We start from the raw sequence: 17276 nt of genomic DNA, 5'->3' as shown, positions 1-17276 counted from the left end.
GTAGGTTTTTATTCTGCAGATATGGTTATGCCAATAACAATAATCACATATAAGATAATAAACAATACTTTTGGGCTCCGGGTCTTGGGGTTGCCCCCTCTGGCCTGTGCCCACCTTCTTATGTCCCACGACTTGTTGTGGGCACCGTACAGTGCCCTGTACTTCTTTTCCTTTGTTCTTCTCCCGTATTTGTAGGGTGGGAGGGTTTTGTGGTAAAAGAAGCAAAGGTTTGGAAGGCACTGAGTAAACAGTGCACATCCTGTGTGTTTGGGTCCCCGTTCAGGGTCCACAAACTGATTGTGTTTTCTCAGAGCATGCCGCTCTGTATTTATAAGACCCAGGGGAGCCCTGGGTCTTTGATGTGTAGAGTAGTGGGGGCTGTTAAGTGTCAGCCCCCGGCCGGATAGCCAACTATCTGGTCCCCCGGTGGGGGCAGGTCTTTGAACCTGATCCCTGTCTGCCTGTTGGTGTCCTTCGGTGCTTAGCACCTAGTTGCATGATGGAAGGATGAGGTGATTGCTCACACCTCACCCTTCCTCAGCTTTGTGCAGGACAGACTGCTTGGCTCTATGACTAGGAGGGGGAGGAGAGGAGCAGAGAGGGGGAGAGGACGTTCTGCCCCTCTCCAGGCCTGCTGATGGTAACAGCAGTTACCCTGCCTCGCTTTGTGAGGCACTGCAGCATTGCCCATCACAGGCAGGAGTTTATTCTCAACCCTCGAATGCCTCAATGTTCATTGAGCAACGGCTGCGTGCAGGATCCGCGTGCACGGATTTCGCCTCATGTACAGTGGTAGAGGTTTCTGATGAAATTGCAAAAGCAAAACAGCTCGGCCCCATTGACAAAAACAACACAACAGCACAAATACAAACACAGCTTTGGTTGGTGTTTCAATCATTCTAATCATTTAAACATCACAGTTATCCGCAATTAATATCAATGAGACAAATGTTCATGTAAATAATTGTAAAAAGATTTGCATTTTTGATTGGTCATTCTAAAATGTAAACAAAAAACACAGGCAAGGGTTTTACCATTCAGAGGGATAACAAAACTAGCTGTAAAATGAAATGACAAAAAACATATAACGAAATACTAAAGCACTTAAAATATCGGCATGTGGGCGGAGCATTCTGTGGGCGGGCCTACATCTCAGGGTTTTTGATTTTCAAATGTAGCGTGTAGCGTGGTATGCCTAGCACAGGTAATTGAGTAAGGCGGGAAAACAAGGAGTTAAGAACTGCCTGGCGTATCTTTCGCAATTACATTTTACATACATTTCCAGTGTTCGGGTCGCTGTTTCCACGATATCACAGAAAAATGCACTAGCATTATAAAAGTGCAATCAAAAAAGGGAATTAATGCAACATGCTTACCTCTTCAAATGGGTGTTTAAAATGCCCTGTAGCAATGTTCTTAAAATCTAAATTACAGGCAGTTTGGAGAATATTTAATAGGTTATAGGCATTGGGGGGTGGGGGGTGTCAGTAGTTCAAAGTTGTTCCTGATCCAGCTAATTCCAAAGCAAAATCAAACAGGCATAAACATACTTTAAATTCAAGGGGGTAGGCAATATCTTATGCCAACCAATACATACTACCATCCAGTTCATCTGTCACACATGTTGCGGTGAGCACTGGGGTTTCGCTGTGACATGGCTGCCAGCCCTCTGGCATCACGCTCGGAGGTTTAGGGGCGCAAGGCACAATTCTAAACGAAGAGATGCGAGTCCTTTGCACCCTTGTTTTGTTACTGCTGTTACTTGCCATGCTTTGACATGCTCCAGTTTTCCAGCAAGCCTCACCTGCCTCATTGTCTCCATCTTAATGTTGCAGAACCGCCATGAACTCCTGGCTTTGGAGCCCCTGCACACCCTGCTCCAGATGAAATGGAAGAAGTTTGCCCGATACATGTTCCTCATGTCGTTTCTGTTCTCCTTACTGTACAACATTGCGCTAACAATGGTGTCCTACTTCCGCCCTCGCGGGGATGAGGTACGTAAACTGCAAATACAATGACACAGTGCACCACACTTGGATGAAACTGGCCTTGGCTTATAGGTAGGGTGACCAGAAGTCCCGGTTTTGCCGGCACCGTCCCAGTATTTTACCCTTGGTTTCCGACGTCCCGAGACTTTTTTAACTGTTAAAACCATGCCCTGAGATTTGAGGGATGGCGGGCTAATGTCCCGGTTTTTGCCGGTAATCCTTAGATAAATACCACAATCGGGCTGGGCACGGCTCTTCATGATTGCGTTTGATTGTTTTTCACACACACCCACTTCCTCCGTGGCTTCTCCCCTCCAATGAGCTTTTATTAAGCACATACTTTGCATGGAAAAGGCAGCTGACATAGACCTAGCACTACAGTTTCATTGGAGTCCAATGTGCATTTTAATCCTTTTGTCTTTATGTCCGCTGAAACTGTAGTCCTACTTCTATGTTGGTGGCCCATCCCGGTTTTTTATTTTAAAAATCCGGCCACCCTAATTATAAGGCAGTTCCTGAGCGTTGGTCCTGCTGGTCAGTGTGGTCCAGTTTTCTGTATCACTCTGATAACTTGGTGAGCTATATAATTGCTAGTTTTACCTAACATTAAGTGGCCAATTCTGCTTTAATATGCGAAGGTTCACTCACAACTTTGCAATTTTGTCTTTTTGAATGTGTTGAAGTTTGAGATTTTAAAACCAAAAAAATACACAAATGAGCCAACACATGTTTCTTGAGAATGTGCACTTCCTCAAGGTTCTTAACAGAGATTATATTGGGTATTTTCTATGAGTCGAATGTTGAGATTTGAGCAAAATTGCAAATCTCTGGCTTGTGAGAGTGATAGTTTATCTTGTGCTCCTGAGTGAAAAACACCAATACTTAGAGAAACCCTTACTGTTAGAAACATAGGGTACAATATACTTTTTTTCACAATAGTGTCACCAACATTTTTGATTCATTTACCAATTTAATCTATTCCAGTTTCACTAAATGAAAATGAATTTCTCAGGACTATCCCCTTTTTGACCAATTTTTAACATTATTGGTATATTATTTTAACTAGAAAAGATTGTTTTAGGATTTTCTGTTGCCCCATATGGCATTTAGTGCAAACAATATTTTCACTTTTAAATACATTCGATGAATAAAGCATCTTTCATTTCTTAACTAATTCTTCAACTATAGTGTTACAAACATCCTTTCATACAAAACGTTTGTCTTTTAAATAAACAAAGCAAACAATGTTCTCTGTGCCACCACGTGTTGTGATCCCCACTTAACACCCACTTGTGCATTTATTGACATTTGTCTTTGGTGAGGGTCCTGAGTGAAAAGCATTCTGCTGGGACCTGGCTATGTTGTGGCCTGTGTCTCCCCCACGGAAGCATATTTAGAAAAAATAGCAAGGCGCCCACTTTGCAACATAATTGCACAAATGCATGGCACGAGCGTAGTGTAGCCATGTGACAGGCCCTGATATTGGCCAGAAGAACAAAGGAGAGCAAAGGCCTCACTGGCCTCTGGGAGAACCTGTACCACAACTCCGCTCAGTGGTGTCTCAGCCAGAAAGGTAAAACAGGCGGAAAGTGAACTGTATAGTTCCTTCTCGACTACTTTGATATTCTTGGCCAAGGGCAGCAATGGAAACAGCCAAACAACAACAGTGTGGTATGTAACAAATACAAGAAATGTCAAGTGAGTTCTATAAACATATGTACTTTAATTAAGCACAATAAAACCTCGCCCAGATAAGTGGAGTAATCAGATAATGCAGTCAAGCAATATATTTATAGAAGGTACACTTTGGGTATTACAATGCAACCTGGAAACAGCATGCAGGCAACTTGAAAAAAAGTAAAAACACAACATTAAATTGGTTACTTTTAAATGTACTTTGGGTATGGTAGGGAAGTGGGACCTAAGCAGTGTCTATGGCCCAAGGTAAAAGGTCAAAGGGTCAAGGCACTTAGAATGCTATGGGGCCTCCTGTACACAGGTTCACTAGCAAAGTCTCCCAAGCAAGGCCAACAGCATTAAGCAGGCTTCTTGGCGCTTATCCGTGAAGTAGAAGTGCAATGTTCAGCCCGGGTGTCTGGATATGCAGGCAGCTCAGGTTCAGAAGGCCGTGAGGTGCAAGAAGAATCCGGTGGTTCAGCCAGGGATCCCAATGCAGTGGGCACTCTCTAGAGGGGTGCAAGAAGAATCCAGTGGTTCAGCCAGGGATCCCAATGCAGTGGACACTCTCTAGAAAGGTGCAAGAAGAATCTGGTGGTTCAGCCAGGGATCCCAATGCAGCGGGCACGCTCTAGAGAGGTGCAAGAAGAATCTGTGCTAGAGAGGTGCAAGAAGAATCCGAGCTAGAGAGGTGCAAGAAGAATCTGTGCTAGAGAGGTGCAAGAAGAATCCAGTGGTTCAGCCAGGGATCCCAATGCAGTGGGCACGCTCTAGAGAGGTGCAAGAAGAATCCGTGCTAGAGAGGTGCAAGAAGAATCTGTGCTAGAGAGGTGCAAGAAGAATCTGTGCTAGAGTGGTGCAAGAAGAATCCGTGCTAGAGGGGTGCAAGAAGAATCCGGTGGTTCAGCCAGGGATCCCAGTGCAGCGGGCACTCTCTAGAAAGGTGCAAGAAGAATCTGGTGGTTCAGCCAGGGATCCCAATGCAGCGGGCACTCTCTAGAGAGGTGCAAGAATAATCAGGTGGTTCAGCCAGGGATCCCAGTGCAGCGGGCACTCTCAAGAGAGGTGCAAGAATAATCAGGTGGTTCAGCCAGGGATCCCAGTGCAGCGGGCACTCTCAAGAGAGGTGCAAGAATAATCAGGTGGTTCAGCCAGGGATCCCAGTGCAGCGGGCACTCTCAAGAGAGGTGCAAGAATAATCAGGTGGTTCAGCCAGGGATCCCAGTGCAGCGGGTACTCTCAAGAGAGGTGCACGAAGAATCTGGTGGTTCAGCCAGGGATCCCAATGCAGCGGGCACTCTCTAGAGAGGTGCAAGAATAATCAGGTGGTTCAGCCAGGGATCCCAGTGCAGCGGGCACTCTCAAGAGAGGTGCAAGAATAATCAGGTGGTTCAGCCAGGGATCCCAGTGCAGCGGGCACTCTCAAGAGAGGTGCAAGAATAATCAGGTGGTTCAGCCAGGGATCCCAGTGCAGCGGGCACTCTCAAGAGAGGTGCAAGAATAATCAGGTGGTTCAGCCAGGGATCCCAGTGCAGCGGGCACTCTCAAGAGAGGTGCAAGAATAATCAGGTGGTTCAGCCAGGGATCCCAGTGCAGCGGGTACTCTCAAGAGAGGTGCACGAAGAATCTGGTGGTTCAGCCAGGGATCCCAGTGCAGCGGGCACTCTCAAGAGAGGTGCAAGAAGAATCTGGTGGTTCAGCCAGGGATCCCAGTGCAGCGGGCACTCTCAAGAGAGGTGCAAGAATAATCAGGTGGTTCAGCCAGGGATCCCAATGCAGCGGGCACTCTCAAGAGAGGTGCAAGAAGAATCTGGTGGTTCAGCCAGGGATCCCAGTGCAGCAGGCACTCTCAAGAGAGGTGCAAGAATAATCAGGTGGTTCAGCCAGGGATCCCAATGCAGCGGGCACTCTCTAGAAAGGTGCAAGAAAAATCTGGTGGTTCAGCCAGGGATCCCAATGCAGCGGGCACTCTCTAGAGAGGTGCAAGAATAATCAGATGGTTCAGCCATGGATCCCAATGCAGCGGGCACTCTCCAGAAAGGTGCAAGAAGAATCTGGTGGTTCAGTCAGGGATCCCAATGCAGCGAGCACTCTCTAGAGGGGTGCAAGAAGAATCTGGTGGTTCAGCCAGGGATCCCAGTGCAGCGGGCACTCTCAAGAGAGGTGCAAGAATAATCAGGTGGTTCAGCCAGGGATCCCAGTGCAGCGGACACTCTCTAGAAAGGTGCAAGACGAATCTGGTGGTTCAGCCAGGGATCCCAGTGCAGCGGGCACTCTCAAGAGAGGTGCAAGAATAATCAGGTGGTTCAGCCAGGGATCCCAGTGCAGCGGACACTCTCTAGAAAGGTGCAAGAATAATCAGGTGGTTCAGCCAGGGATCCCAGTGCAGCGGGCACTCTCAAGAGAGGTGCAAGAATAATCTGGTGGTTCAGCCAGGGATCCCAGTGCAGCGGGCACTCTCAAGAGAGGTGCAAGAATAATCAGGTGGTTCAGCCAGGGATCCCAGTGCAGCGGGCACTCTCAAGAGAGGTGCAAGAATAATCAGGTGGTTCAGCCAGGGATCCCAGTGCAGCGGACACTCTCTAGAAAGGTGCAAGACGAATCTGGTGGTTCAGCCAGGGATCCCAGTGCAGCGGGCACTCTCAAGAGAGGTGCAAGAATAATCAGGTGGTTCAACCAGGGATCCCAATGCAGCGGGCACTCTCTAGAGAGGTGCAAGAAAAATCTGGTGGTTCAGCCAGGGATCCCAATGCAGCGGGCACTTTCTAGAGAGGTGCAAGAATAATCAGGTTGTTCATCCAGGGATCCCAATGCAGCGGGTACTCTCAAGAGGGGTGCAAGAAGAATCCGGTGGCTCAGCCAGGGATCCCAGTGCAGCGGGCAGTCTCTAGAAAGGTGCAAGAAGAATCTGGTGGTTCAGCCAGAGATCTCAATGCAGCAGGCACTCTCTAGAGAGGTGCAAGAAGAATTGGTTGGTTCATCCAGGGATCCCAATGCAGCGGGCACTCTCTAGACAGGTTCACATTCGTCTTGGATGAAAACCTAAGCTGAGCAACAGCAGGTGCCAGGCGTAATGCTCTTGCACCCAGACAAGGCTATGGGTGCCAGGCTGAAGAGTCAGGGCCCTCTTAGCTTCCTGCCGAGCCGGGCAAGGCTTTCAGATGTACTCGAAGAATGCATGGCACCACAGAGGTGCTGCTTTCCTGGGCAGGGGTTGGTTCTACCTGCAGGTGGACCTCTCTGTCCCTCAGACACGGCCGAGGGAAGAGTCTTCAACCCTTCTGGAAGTCTTCTCTTTAAGACTGCTGATGAGACTTTGAAGTGACCCACTTCTCCAAAAAGTATTCTTAGTAGTGACAGCTGCTCACTCCTTAAATCGCAAAATCCTGCAAGTGATTTGAAGGGAAATAGATTTATTCGGAAAACATAATCCATGAACATACAATAAAAACAGAGACGCAAACATAGTAAAACCGGCAGAACATGCAGATAATGAAATACATTCTCCCAATTTAAGACACGCGTAACTAAAAATCCAGCGATTGGGGGGTTCTCAAGCCTTTCTGCCAGGACCATAGTCATTGTAACAGACATTCTTTCTCACCGTCACTCCATCTCTGTCACAAGTTCTGAGGGAAGGCATGTGGGGTCTAAGGGTGTGATCCAGGATGGTGGAATCCTCCTTCTCTGAGTCCCTGCCCTTCTCACCCCTCTTCACCTCCCACTCAGCCATGTCACCTACAGATCAAGGCGCCTCCCTGATATTTGCCTTATCTAGAAGGTGCCGTTGGGTTAGATAATGATTTGTTATTTATATAGCGTCTTGCTCCAAAGCGCTGTACAGAGAACATAGTTACATACATTAATCATTTATCAACCTCAGAAAGATGAAAGGCTGAGTTGGCCATGCCGGGATTCAAACCTGCTACCTTCAGATCCCACTTAGATTACAGCAGTGAGCGCTCAACCCTCTGAGCTATCTTACTGGCTATAATTGGTCATATGACAAGATTCTCCCTAGAAGCATACAGAATTCCCTAAGGCCACCCAGGCCAGCTGTTTAAAGTTCATCCCAGAGGGAAGAATCTCTTATCATATGCTCTTTCATCTACTCAGCCAATGAGTGGAAAGCTAAAATAGGCAGGTAGTATGTTTACCCAAAAAATCATATTAGTCCAAACTTCAATTCCTTTTGCACCACTCTATCCACGTTTGGATATGATACAACTTATCTTCAAGTCAACTTAGCCTCAAAGACACAAGAGCCTTCAGTTCTGCTACCAGATACAAAGGTTAATTGAAGTTACTGAAATTGGTCATAACGTTTCTTTCTATGCATACTACATAGAAATCCTTTACAGACACCCTCCCTTGGTTCATCAGGAACGTATCCTCCAATTAGCAAGCTGATGGGCCATGTCTGGGTTGTAATTTCACATAAGTATTCAATTGATCAAAATACACTTGATGTATTAGTTGTAGGCCATTTAACCAGCCAGACATCCCTGTAATCCTGACACACATTCGATTTGTTAAGCACACATATTGTGTGGCCCAGGCAATACACTGGGGTAGACTAATCTAGAGGATTGGCTCTAGCCTATCTATTTTGCAGTAACATTCTGTGGCACCAGCTATATGCTTTCCAATGAAGAGACCATAGATGCGGAATTAGATATGGGTATTTCATTCAATGAGATCGAAAGCTGGCTTTACCTGTAGATCAATGCGTCAAGAACACCTAACCATCTTATTGATTGTAGGAAGCATAGGTGTTTCAGTCAACAAATTCCATTGTTAGCATTGTCTGTGCACATTCCAGTTATCATGATCAACCAGTGGGACTGGCAATGGAGACTTCAGACAGCCTAGCACATCAGTGAACCGACTCGACTAGTCCACTCGCTCCTGGACCATTTGGGTTCACTGCCATATCAGTGAGCCTCATTACAAGTGTCCCGGTAACAAGTGTCCCGGTAAGCTCACTGGCACCCTTGTTTCTGGACAGCCACACTACGAGTCTGCCTGCCAGGGACGCTGCGCCCGACATATCTGACCCTGGCGAGCTCAGCGGCCTCTTTATGCAGATACATCATGGAAGCACCAGAACCGTTGCTAACGGTACCAGTGCTTCCGTCTCCCCACTCCCATGGACTCCATGGGAATGGGGACTTACAAAATACGGCGCCTGACTTCCTGCACTGTCAGGACTTGTAATATATATATATATATTTATATATATATATATATAGAGAGAGAGAGAGAGAGAGAGAGAGAACTGGAGTGTGCCCTTCATTTTGTAAATATATATATATATATATATATATATATATATATATATATATGTATATATATATATATATATATATATATATGTAGAATAGCCTTGTACCACAGTATAAGGCTGTCGGAGTGCACTCCAGAAAACGAACCCACGTGGTGATTCCACACTGGACCCAGAGTAGCAAAGAGACCAGCAGTCATCCAAAAGTCCAAAATGTTATTTAATGAAATGCCGTGGACAAGAGAAAAATGCGGACAACGCCTCGTTTTGCGGCAAAGCTAGCCGCTTGATCACGATGAGGGTGCAGAAACAAAAGAAGTCCATTTAAACCCGTGTATTCTCTATGGTATACATGGATAGATTGTCCAGAACAATGGTAGCCATTTTTTTCCCACAAAATCCGCCATGTTTGAAAGTGTTTAAACCCACAGTGGGTTACCTTAAAAAACATTGAATTACATGCAATACATTTGTTTGGCAGATCCAATTGGCTGGCGATATATCGCTTTTCTCAACATGTAAACCACACATTTTAAACTTCAGTAAGTGTCCTCCTATTGCACATGTTACGTTTATAGATGTATTATTTTTTTTAAGCGAATGTGTGATTTTTAGTGTGTGTTAAGTTAGGTCTATATGTATGTGTAGTGCTGCGTGTATCGGGTTTATTTATTAGTGTAAAACACGTTTGTCTAATGTCAAAAAACACGCAGAAAAAATACCAATGTATTACATAATGTTCCCTAGTCGCAATCCTGAATAATTAGCAATATATTATTCCTGCAATTCATAAATGAATTGCGAAAAGCTATGTGTCAATGTAGCTAGTGACATATATTCAAAATCATCATACATCATATTGTTGATAGGCTGTGTGATGAAAGTGCAAGTGCCATAATGCATCACGAGCTGCTTTTTGCATAAAACGCATATAGGGATGCATAAAGTGCAAGTGCATGTGCAAAATCGCAATAGCTAACCCCAACGGGTAATGTGCAAGTAGCAATATAGCAGCATAGGAATCCTATACAAGGATATATAAAGTGCTTAGTGCATTCATAGCCTTGATGTAGGAACAACAAATTATATACACACAGCTATACAAATGATAATACAATTGAAATACAAGACTGCGACAGAGGATAAAACCCTAATTAGAAAATCAATCATACCTGAGCAGTAATCGTAACTAGTCTAATGAGCATTTTAAAAGGAGGAACACTTTAAAAATCACTAAAATAGAATATAACTGCAGGTCTAAAATGAAGTTCCTAAATAACATAGCAATAAAATTGCTCACCCTACAAATAAAACTAAGAAAGAAAACATTCAAATTAGATAGCTGAAAGTTAGAGGAGATCTAAAATTCATTCAATTACTGTGTTTGGAATATTGAATTGATAGACTCTAAAACCTACAAGCTAATGTGAGAAATAACAGTGGTGTCAACAAACCATGTTGCATAAAGATCTGTGTGCAAATATAATAAATAACACAATGATCCCATATATGTCAGTCCAGCTATATATATATAGATATATATATATATTCAATGAAAAAACTTTGTTAAAGGGACGTTATGGTTAAGTTGCACTAATAAAAACCTATGAAATTCAGTAAAAAAAAGTTGTTAAAAGGACATTATGGTTACAAGTAAAATCGAAAAACCCCTGAAATTCGCCAGTTATGGTAAGCTAAGCAACCATAACTTGCGCCACCACCGTGCACTGCTAAGACTAACACCTAGAATATCAAAGATGACATCACAAATATCATTGATGACATCACTGATGACATCACATGTGCATTTACTTTACATTTACATTTACTCTTAGCAAAGAAATTCAGAGTGGGCCATATACTTTTTTTGCAAAGTTTGGTGAGGATTCGTCCAGGGAGAGCGAAGTTATAAACCGGCCATAAAGTGCTCTTCCTATGGAAACAGCAACTTAACCATAACTACACTACCGTGGCTGTGTAATATATATAGTGATATAGTGTGTGGGTGCATATACATATGCACTATAGATATAGATATATAGATATATGTGCAGATGACATCTCTGTGATTGCTCTAGTCATACTCATGTGCCATGACATGTTTTCTATGTGTCAGTTGGATTTGTGCTACCACGAGTGCACATCAAGTGAGAAACTGGGGTCTGTTTGAGGCAGGCATTAACCTTGTCAGGGCAGGGCTTTGGAGAAGGCAGAGACCTCAGTCCAGAGACTGGTATCAGAGTAGACATGGGCTTCAGGGCTCATGTGGACTTCGAGGAGGGATGGGCCTCAGGACAAAGATGGACCTTGGACACAGGAAGAGAGGTGGAGTTAGAGTATGGACGAGCCTGTGAGCGTGAGTGAGCTTGAGGATGACTGGGCCTCAGAGCAGGGATGTGGCAGGAACAGGGATGGGCCTCAGGACACTGGTGGGCCTGGCACAGGGATGGCCTTTGAGACATTGCCAATGCTGATAATGCAGGCAAACATTACACTTTCCATACACTGTGTTGATTAAACATTTCTTCCAAATAAAAGCATCCATGAGCACAAAATGTCACGTTGTTCTTGATTAATCTAAAAAATGTCCCTAAATGAAATATTGTCTGAAGTTTATGTACATAATGTATGTCTATATAGGTATGAGGAGAATGACGAGGCTGTTGTGAAGCTCGATCTCTTAATTCCATTCCATTCCCTTTTTCCTCTTTTTTCAGGCTCTTTACCCTTTAGACATGTCCAGTGAAATTGGGTGGATCCAGCTGGTGGGGCAGATCTTTATCATAGTGTGTGCAACATACTTCATGGTCAAAGAGGTGAGTCTATGGTGAACCTCTGACTTGTGACTTTAAGAAGCAATTTTTGACAAAAATCTTGAAACAAGAGTAATTTTAGCCAAAGTGCTAAAATCTGGGAGTGGTGAATGGGTGGGGGCACAATCTAGCATAAACTGCATAGACTCCCAGTATTGATTGTAGAGCAAATGATCTTATCAATACTCATTTTACTGTCTGACCCTTTTATGATGTATTATAGACAGAAGGATATATTGTCTCTTTCTGAAGGTGTCTAATATGTGCTTCATTGTGTAACTACATATTTTGTATCCATACAGAGTGTGGTCATCTTCTTGGTTCGACCGTCAGACCTCCGATCCGTTCTATCAGATGCCTGGTTCCACGTTCAGTTGTAAGTCCTGTGAACCGCACCACTGTTACATGTTTGTAAATATTATATAATATTTTGACACTGTAGCATATTAAAGAGTAAGACAATTCACTGATATGTACATTCTAACCATTAACAGATGTTTCTGAAAAAGAATGTTGGACATGCTAAGCGCAGCATTGCAACACCTCAACAATGCCATCAATGTCCCAATTAACAGATCTGGTCGAAGAAGCACTTCTGCCAGGTCTTCAATGGACCCGCTAGCAGAGAGACTAACCAGTTAAGAGAAGGCAGGAATTTACCTCATATAAATGGTATTAGCATAATTGACCTAAAAACATTTGACCTAAAACATTTGATCGAATTCTTTTGACCTTTTATTCGGTCAAATTTAATTAAATATATATGGGTGTGTGTAAGGGTATAGATTAGGTTGAGCCAAAGTGTGGGGGAGTTTTGGGGGATCTCCCCATGCATTTTAGACCAAAAAAGGTCAAATAAATTTGATTAAATGTGATTAGGTCAAATGTTTTAGGACGAATAGACCCAAACCACAAACACATCTAATTGGTGGACTCCCTGCACTGCCAGAATAGCGATTTACTAACTGGTGGCTGAAAAAGAAAGCCTGTCTCCAATGCAACATGGAGCTAAAAGGGGTGCCCTGGGCCTGCCTTTAATGGGTGTTCCCCAGGAAGAGATAGGCTGATGGTTACCTCCCAACTACAACCTGAAATAGAGTTAGAAAAGCTCCCACTACCGTCCTGTTCTCTCCACCAAAAATTAAACTGAGCTGTGGTTTCCAGTGCGTGGGTTAATATGTCAGTGGGCGAGGGGTAGCTCCACCTGTAAATCTGCCGGGGCCCTGGCACAAGGGGGAGGTAACCTCCTTTGACCAATCTTTAAGTGTCTTTTGACCAATGCTAAACTGAAGGCCAAAACATTTCAACATTGGCTCAATAAACCTTACAAACTAAATGGTCTTTTTGTGGTTAGTAAAGACAGCTGAAGAGTACAATATATAAACCTAAAACATAGGGAACTAGGTTAAACAGACACCTTTTACAATCATATTTATAGTTCTAATGTAGTGTATACAAAAGACACGAGGAGCCAAAAGACACAAGGAGATCCCCATCAGATATTGGGCTGGAAAGGTATTGAAGTTGGCTTAGCGGGGCAACGCTGGCCAAGGCGCCATCACAAAGAACCTTCCACCTCAGGTAAGAATTCTAAAATGGCCGCCGCCAGCTGGAGAGCAGAGGAGGCTTCTTTGTCAGAGACATCAACACCCTAGATAACAGGATTCCTGACAGGGGACACAGTGGGCTTTGTGTGATCTATGAAGAGCCCTGCTGACTGACAGACACCGCAAATATCATTCCATTTCAGTGCAAGGTGTAGGCAAGGAGGGCAGAAATAGTATCTCTGGATGAGCATGGAAATCTGTTGGAACTTTAGTCAAACATGCTCTGCTACTTAAAGGATATCCGCAATTCATGTGAATAACCCCAGTTAGCCAAAACGTAGATCGTCGCCTTCCTGGTGGGCAAGGCAAGTGATTGGGGGTAAAGGTGGAGGGCAGAAAAGCTTTCCTCCGGGCTGAAAGAAATGTAAGGAACATAAATCAGGTCCAATAGGCCGAAACAACAAAATGGGTTTTGCCTGAAAGGAATCTCTAGATGTTAGTGGAACACAGGTGTTCTCCGTCGCCTTGTGACTGTCTTTGTGAGAACAAGAAGCCGGCGAAGGCATTAAGGAACCAATCATCCCAGTCTAGAAGAAAGATGCCCCCCTCCCTCGATTGAGTGAGGATCCCTGCCCATGCAAGAAGCAAACTGATTGCTGTTGAAGGGCAGGCTGGGGGCAAAAAGTGCTACACTTGTGGCAGAGGACCATCTGAGCCACGCTCAGTGCCAAGGAGCTAGGGGGATGTAAATGAGTATCATCTGCCCGGTAGAAAATCCTCTTTCCTCCAGGGAAGGGCAGCCTTTAGCACACGAGCATTGCCGTCGCCTGTCTAGTGACTCCTAAAGCATGGGGCTCTGAGTGACCATTTTAAGAGACTCACAGCAGAGTGGGAACGGACATAGATCCTCTACTTCTGTTCCAGAACGGAACTTACCAGAAATAGAAGACAAGATTCCTCTGATCCTGGCGAAAGGCTTCTATTCCACCAAGAGCTATTCAGCATCCATGGGAAGCGCCGGGACGGTCGTTTGAGATTATTGAGGAGAAAAGTGAGGGTAAGGCGAGAAAGAAGCCTGTACCCCTGGGCCACATGAGAGGCAATTCAGGGATCTTCTAGGGTGGACCTTCATCTCAGCAAGTGGTTGGAAACTGGCCTCGACATCACAGACGCACAGCAGGAAGGCACGTAGTTTACCTGCTAGAGGGAGTCAGTCCTGGTTCTTTTGTTTGGCAGATGCCCCTGGGAAGAAGGACCCCTTAGAGGGTTTTTTCTTAGCTGTTCGTAGCCCGGCACCGCCCGTTTCTGCAGCAAAAGGAGCCCTGAATCCCATGAAGTGTTCTCAGCCTGTTGTTCAAGCTTGAGACCGAAAGACCCTGCAATGGCTTGGACTATCCCTAGTCAAAATGGTTGGGAGGTTTTGCTGTCTGAGCCTATAACTTAGGCTACTTAACACCATAAACTCTACTTTTCCATCAAAAAAGTTGTTTAGACCAGGGTTGTCCAACTCCAGGCCTTGAGGACCAGATCCATGTTGGGTTTTCCAGATATCCCACATTAATATTCATGAGATGAATGTGCATACAATGATTCTAAATGTATGCACATTTTTCTTCATGAATATTCATGAGGGATATCCTGAAAACCTGTCGGGATCCCGGCTCTCGAGGACCGGAATTGTACAACCCGTGTTTAGACCAAGTGGGTACTGAGAACACATTTAAGTGTAGTTAGGCTTCCGCAAGTCTGCTTGGGAGGCAAGGGGTCATGGTATAAGTGCAGTGCGCAGCTAAAGTTTGTTCCTAGTTTAAGCAGAGATTCTGTTACCGACTGGACCGGGGCTCTGACAGCGTTTATGCAACTGTGGTGAGGAATCATCAAGAAGAAACAAATCCACCGGTCCTGGGCTTCGCTAAAGCTAAGGTTACTCCACCTGAGGTTTCAAAGGCTTTGCCTGCTCCTGAATCTCTAAGCTTTAAAGATAGCGCAAAGCAGCAAACCCAAAACCGGAGCACCACCGGATGAGTCTATTTTAGAGGGACAAAAAAGGAAAGGATTCTCAGAACTTGTGGGGCGCTGCGGCCAAAGGCACTGAAGACAGAGACGTGCAAGTCAGCTTTGGAAAACTGCTTAAAGCACATGTCAATAAACTCATAGGCGCGGCCTGAGGCTGAGCCTAGAAGCATGGTCAATGCCAGAGGCTAAGGAACATAGGACATGAAACAGGGAAACAATGAGCTATGCACAGCACATCCACCGAAGATGGATTGGGGGCAAAAGGATTGGGGTGTGGAAGACAGCGGACACGTATGTGCGGAGCATGTGCTTGGGCATATATTACATACCAATCTCCCCTTTTAAAAAGGCCAAAACTGTCTTTTAGATGTGCCAATAATGTTATCATAGACTGCCCTGCAGCCTGGCATTCCATGAGTGTGGGGGAGTGGTGTGCATTTACACATGCCCCCCCTATCTTAATTCTCTTACATGTGCTTTTTTATAAACCAATTAGAGACAGATTTGAACTTGCTTCCATCCAGCTCATTACATAGGCTAGGCGTGGGCATTTTAGAATAAACCAATTTACCATTTCACCATTAACTTCAATACTATTAGGCTATGCTTACTGTGAGCCTCATCACGAGTTGGGCGGTATTTGCATTACTGCCCACCCATCCAGAGGTATTACCGCCGGATCACGAGTTGGGCGGTAAATGTAATTCCCCATTCCTGTAATTTTCGGCGCAATTAGCACACGCTAATCTCGCCGCGTTAATTGCGCCTGAAAATGGGCATTAAATAGGTGCATTTACACCCACCTTGGAGCTGGGGGTAAATGCTGCCAGACTAGTGATTGGGCGGACCCTTAAATGTGGCGGTAATAGCGTTGCCGCTGCATTACCGCCCAACTCGTGGTGAGGCCCTGTATATCGGTACAAAGCAACACAAGGCCACAGTACACTGTGAAGACACTACCAGTCAGTGAGGAACTCTAGGACCATCCCGAAACATGGGGCTGCCAGTCCAGTACCTTCAAATGGTCAGGGACCTGTGAGGGCAGCTGACATGCTCTGAGTAAATATTAGCAAAGAACATTCCAGAAGGCCTGGACAATACACTTCTCGCGCTTATGCACAGCAGACTAAACCGATTTTTGACAAAGACAAGGGGTATTTACCAAAATAACCAATGACTAATGACCTTTCTTACTAGGATGTTTCAGCAATAAAGCCGAAAAGAAATGCCTTTAGACACAAAGAAATCCACAGATCAATAGCGCATAAGTGGCCAGTCAAAGGTTTAAACCGATAGCTTTGCAATGACGTGTAATGGAATGGCCGATGTGACTCATCTATGGGATGCAAGTCGCCAGCGAGCATGCGCACTTCTCTTCATGTCAATAATATAGTAGAGGTAAATGCATGGCAATACTATTGCTGGGTGGGGGTCAGTGCCACATGTGTCGGGGCTCATCAAGGGGGCATGGCCTACATGGGGGTTCGCATGCGGGCGTGTTAGGCCACGCTCCCTTGACATGTCCCCCCCAACCCCTGCCCTGCGGGGAGGGTGCCGATCTCTGCATCTATTTTCTATAGGCTTGCCTGGCAGGGGACAGCACCTCGTCTTTTCAGCCTTAATGGTGGCGCTGCCCCTCGCCAGCTTGGGAAAGGCAGCGTCACCATTAAGGATAAGAAGGTGAGGCCACTGGAAGCAGAGGCCTTTTTTTCAAAATCCTTAAGCTCCTGCTCATTCACGGGAGCTTTAGTATTTTGAAAAAAGGCTTCCAGTGGCCTCACGTTTCTCTCCATAATAGTGGCGCCGGCCAATGGGCATCTCTTGCCTGAAGGGTTGCCTTGCAGGTGCCAGCGCCACCATTATGGATGAAAGGCACATGAGCGAGAGCTTCAGGCTTTAGAAATAAAGCCTTGTTCTCTAGCGGCAGGGGCTGCCAGGGGAGATTAGTGAG

General features: G+C 45.2%; 1 protein-coding gene across 1 annotated transcript in view; it reads left to right on the top strand.

The window, feature by feature from the left end:
• The window catches only part of TRPV3 (transient receptor potential cation channel subfamily V member 3), a 76692-nt gene that overhangs the window by 45151 nt on the left and 14265 nt on the right, over positions 1-17276 (top strand). Inside the window, exons 9-11 of the mRNA XM_069613934.1 lie at positions 1836-1994; positions 11667-11765; positions 12065-12138. Of these exons, the coding sequence (XP_069470035.1) occupies positions 1836-1994; positions 11667-11765; positions 12065-12138 (332 nt within the window). The remainder of the gene's footprint in view (positions 1-1835; positions 1995-11666; positions 11766-12064; positions 12139-17276) is intronic.

Source organism: Ambystoma mexicanum, chromosome 9 (genome assembly GCF_040938575.1).
Source record: "Ambystoma mexicanum isolate Mex_15411 chromosome 9, UKY_AmexF1_1, whole genome shotgun sequence".
NCBI classification, from domain to species: Eukaryota; Metazoa; Chordata; class Amphibia; order Caudata; family Ambystomatidae; genus Ambystoma; species Ambystoma mexicanum.
Note: the sequence above shows the minus strand (reverse complement) of the source record. Positions and strands in the feature narration are given on the sequence as shown.